This window comes from Mirounga leonina, unplaced genomic scaffold (assembly GCF_011800145.1).
Source record: "Mirounga leonina isolate KUSES-001 unplaced genomic scaffold, KU_Mleo_1.0 Mir_114, whole genome shotgun sequence".
In the NCBI taxonomy this organism is placed as follows: Eukaryota; Metazoa; Chordata; class Mammalia; order Carnivora; family Phocidae; genus Mirounga; species Mirounga leonina.
The window spans coordinates 53,977,881-53,982,653 of record NW_023270265.1 but is presented as its reverse complement, the minus strand read 5'-3'; the positions used below and the strand labels follow the sequence as shown (position 1 = coordinate 53,982,653).

General features: G+C 61.7%; 1 protein-coding gene across 1 annotated transcript; it reads left to right on the top strand.

Moving 5' to 3' along the window:
- The first annotated feature begins 1,695 nt into the window (after window positions 1–1,695).
- SPRN (shadow of prion protein) lies at window positions 1,696–4,454 on the top strand. Its single transcript, XM_034986719.1, has 2 exons — window positions 1,696–2,115; window positions 3,094–4,454. Exon 2 carries the CDS (start codon window positions 3,109–3,111, stop codon window positions 3,544–3,546), a length of 438 nt encoding a protein of 145 aa, XP_034842610.1. The 5' UTR covers window positions 1,696–2,115; window positions 3,094–3,108; the 3' UTR covers window positions 3,547–4,454.
- The last annotated feature ends 319 nt before the right edge of the window (window positions 4,455–4,773 follow it).

The following is a 4,773-nucleotide window of genomic DNA, read 5'->3' as shown; positions in this document are numbered from 1 at the left end:
TTGAAAATGGTCAGCACTGTGCCCCTAAACACTGCCTCTGCCCCATTCTTCCACTGCTCTCCTTTTGGTTCCCCACATCCATGTGGGGTCTGTGTGGGGCCCGTGTGCGGCCCATGTGGGGTCCGTGTGGGGTCCGTGTGGGGCGGGCCTGCTGCAGCGTCCCCTCTGCCCCAAGAGCATGTTGTATACACTTGCTTTCTCTCTGTTTTCTTCTGGATATTTTCTTCTCATCTTCCAGGTTACTAATTCTCCCTGGCCATATCTAACCTGCGTTTTTAAGTGTATTTTTTCAGTTCTAGAATTTCCGTTTGGTTCTTTTAGTTTCCCACTCTCCATCACATTCTCAATCTTGTTCTACTCCTGTAGGCATGTGTAAGTTCCTCCATGAGTCTGTTAGTGATCCTCTTGTTTGTCTGTACTGCTCTCTGTTCCTTGCCAAGACTAGGTAGTGTTATTACCATGACCTTTTATAGCATCTTAATATCTGACAAGGTGTCCTTCTTCTTTGATCTTGTTTTTCAAAATGAGTTATATTAGTACTTTTTTTACTTTTCCATATGGACTTTAGAAACTCTTGGGTTCTCTATTACTTTACTCGGGCTGCCATAACAAAGTACCATAGATGGGGTGGCTTAAACACCAGAAATTCGTTTTCTCATGGTTCTGGAGGCTGGAAGTCTGAGACAGCATGTGGGCAGGGCTGGTTCCTTCTGAGGCCTCTCTCCTTGGCTCACAGAAAGCCACCTTCTCCCTGTGTCCTCACGTGGCTGTCCCTGTGCATGTCTGTGTCCTGATCTTTTTTTTTTTTTAAGATTTTATTTATTTATTTGACAGAGAGAGACAGCGAGAGAGGGAACACAAGCAGGGGGAGGGGGAGGGGGAGAGGGAGAAGCAGGCTTCCCGCTGAGCAGGGAGCCCAATGCGGGGCTCGATCCCAGGACCCTGGGACTATGACCTGAGCTGAAGGCAGACACTTAACGACTGAGCCACCCAGGCGCCTCCCTGATCTCTTCTTATAAGGACACCAGTCAGATTAGATCAGGGCCTGCCCTACTAACCTTATTTTACCTTAATTACCTCTGTAAAGACACCGTATCCAAATACAGTCACATTCTGAGGTTATAGGGGTCAGGCCTCCAACACAGGAATTCGGGGTACAGGATTGTGTGTGGAGCAGCAGTTCTGAGCCTCTGGGGATCTAGAGGGTCTGATGGAAGCTGAGAGGTCACGTCACATCAGGTCACAGTTGAGGAGGTTGTGGAGTCATCAAGAGAGCCTGGGTCCCCAGGCTGAGAGGCTGGGTGGGATATCCACAAAGGTGGATAACAAGATAGCACCATTTCAGGAAGTCCCAGAGTCACATCCGGCAGGGACTGGGAAGGCCGACTGGGTGTGGCAGTGGGGTTCCAAGTACCCTTGCTGTGGAGGGGCCACGGTGAGGGCTCCCCAGAGGGATCTGAACAGTGGCACTGCAGGATGTTAGAAGGTCACCCATTATCTCCTTTCCGGATATCCTGGGGCCCTGGATAATCATCCTCTCCTCTCTGGGCCTCCCCGGTGAAAAGCACTAGACGCCGGGATCTAGAGCATTCCGCGGCCCGTGTCTGGGACACATCGCCTGGGGCAGGGATGAAGATGGGGAACGGGAGAGGGTGCAGAGGGTGGGAAAGGGGTGGAGTGTCCGAGGGAGGGGGAGGGGGAGGGGTGGAGTGAGGATGGAGGTTGTGGGGCGCTGTGTGCAGCAGAAATGGGATGGGGTTGGGTGCCCACTGGGTGATGGAGACGGAATGGGGTGGACGTGTGTGGAACCAGGAGATGGGGTGGGGGGCTGGCGCGGACGGGGTGAAGGTTAGGACGGGGTGCAGCGAGGATGAAGGTGCTGGGAAGCGAGAGGGGCTGAGCGCTCCTCACAGACTGCCTCTTTCTCCTCCCTTCCCGTCTCCCGGGGGATGAGCCTCCGCGTCTGCCCGCCCCCAATCCTAGGGCGGAGGCCTCGCGCAAATCCAGACTCTGCGCTCGGGTGCAGGGTCTCCGCCACAGCCCGCTCCTTCCCGCTGTGCCGCGGCCCGTGAAGCGGCCACTCCAGCCCGCGGTTCTGAGAGAAGCCCGTGGCAGGTAAGGCCGGACGGCGGGATCCGAGCGCACCGGAAGGCTGGGGCGGGCAACCGCGGGGCTGGGGATGGAGGCGCCGCGAGAGGATCGGAGGGGCCCTGGAGAAGGGTCGAGCCGCCACCCGGATCCCTGCGCTCGGATTAGGCCCTGCGTCGCGTCCCGGTCCCCCGCCCCATCTGCTCAGCCAAGCGGGGGGGCGGGGGGGAGCATGGCGCGGGGGTGGGGCGGGAGGGAACTGTGCCCTGGGTCCGGGCCTGCGGGGGCGGGGTCTGCACTGTGTCACCGCCGCGCGTCTCCGCAACGCCCGCGAGGCCAGAATCCCCTGCTCGGGCTCTGCCCCCGATGCGCGCTGCCCCAAAGGGTCTGGAAGAGGCTGGCAGAGGCACACGCTTGGTCCTTTCTCCAGACGGTGATCTGGATCCTTGGGGGCGCTCGGTCCCCGAGACTGTGTCCTTCAAATATATCCCCCACCCCAATGTGGCCTCTGGTCCCGCCAAGCCGTGGAGGCTTGGGTCGGTGGTCCCAGGGCAGCCCAGGATATGGGGCCCCCTCCTCCAGGCCTCAGCTCCCCGACCGCAGGGTGTTCACCACCCCCCATTCTTTGCTCCCACTTCAGCCCCAGGCACAGAATAACCCCCAGGTGCTCAACCCTCTCACCCTTCAACTCAACCCTTACTCGTCACTGAACAAGACTCCCACCCTCTATCCAGGCCTGAATGCCTAATCCTCCCAGCCCACCCAGGCCCCGAGCCGGTAGTCCAGATGCTGGGGGCCCCTGTACTGCCAAATGCTGAGTCTCCTGTCCCCAAGCTCTGAGCCCGTTGGTCCCCCAGGCCTGTGTTCAGGCCGAGCCCCCTGGTCCCTAAGCCCCCTGTCCCAGAGCCCATGAGCTCTTGTCCCCAGGCCCTGAGCCCCTGGCCCCGAGTCCTCTGGTCCCGTGATCCTCACAGAAGCTGAGGTCGTTTCCGCGTTTTACCGCAGGTTTGCTCCGCAAAGATGAACTGGACGGCCGCGACTTGCTGGGCTCTGCTGCTAGCCGCCACCTTCCTCTGCGACAGCGGCGCGGCCAAGGGTGGCCGTGGAGGGGCTCGCGGCAGCGCCCGGGGAGGGCTGCGCGGGGGCGCGCGCGGGGCCCCGAGGGTGCGCGTGAGGCCGGCGCCTCGCTACGCGGGCTCCTCCCTGCGCGTGGCGGCGGCCGGGGCGGCGGCCGGGGCGGCCGCGGGCCTGGCCGCGGGCTCCAGCTGGAGAAGGGCCACGGGCCCCGGGGAGCGCGACCTGGAGGACGACGAGGACGCGGCACCGGGCGGCAACCGGACGGGCCAAGGCTTCTACAGCTACCGGGCATGGACTTCGGGCGTGGGGCCCACCAGCAGCCCGTGCCTCTGCCAGCTGCTGGGCGGCGCTCTGGGCGCCCTGGGGCTGCTGCGGCCGTAGGCCGGCCGGGCTCGAGGCCAGATCTGGCCCCCCGCCGGCGCCCTCCCCGCAGGCCTCTCCGGCCGGCCCCTGAGACCGCCAGCCGCCGAGCGCCCTTTCCCACCGCTGCCCACCGCCTCCGACCCAGAGAGCCTGTTGTACCTCTCACGCACCCGGAGGCTGCGTCCTGTTCTCCGCCCTGCCCAAGTCCCTCTCCAGCCTCCCCATTTCCCACCCGACCAGAGGACCAGGGCCCATCAGTTCCAGGATGCCCCACCTACCGCCTGGAGGTCAGGGTCCTCCCCAGCCAGAAAGGCAGGTGCCTGTGCTGCCACCCTGGCCAGCAGCCACCGTCTCTCCCGAGCTGCCCAGAGAGATGTGCCAAACCAGGATGTTCAAGCCATTCTGGCTCCCCTGACCCCATCCCGGACACTTGAGGAGTATGGACAGTGCTGACCACCAGGCAAAGAGGTGGGCCCTGAGGACCCTGGGGCCCTCCCCACTGAAGCAGCCAGAATGGACCAAAGGACTAGTGGCTCTGGGGAAGAAGAGAGGTTTCTCTCACAGGTTGTGCTGTGCCTACCACCCTCCAGAAGAGGCAGTCTGGGGATTTCGGGGCCCAGAGCACCCCTGCCCCACTTCAGCCCCCCTTGCCAGCCCCCCCTCAGGCCCAGAGGCGCGCCCCCTCCCTGGGCACCCTCAAGACTAGGGGCCTCTTGCGGCCACTTTGCTCCCGCTTGAAACAAGTCACTCTCCTTGGGACCTATTTTGGGGGGAAAACCACATTGTTTAAATTTCAAGAGCTTTTCATTTCCGTTGAGGTTTAGGTTCACATTCTGGAATCAGTGCTCGCTGGTCCTCAGGGATGGCATGGCCACTCCCCATAAGAGCCCTCCCCAGGGACAGCCTGCTTTTGCTTCAAGCAGATCTGTAGTTGGCGCCTTCCCCCCCCCTCCGCCCGAAGGAGAGGGCAAGGTGTGAATGGTGTGAATGCGCAGGTCAGATCTCAAGTCAGAACCAGCAACCAACACGGCCACAAGGCAGGTCCCTGGAGGTGGGCAGCAGCGGCCAGGGGCCGGCCCAGCACCCAGCAAACACAGACAGATGTGAGAGTATTGGGCTCAGCAAAAGAAGCCGGGAAGCTGAGCCCCCTCCAACAGCTGTCTGAGCATCTGAGGCTGGTCTGGGGACAGGAGAGACCCCCAGAGAGGCCTCTAAGGAAATGCCGGGCGGGCCTTGCAAGGGTTT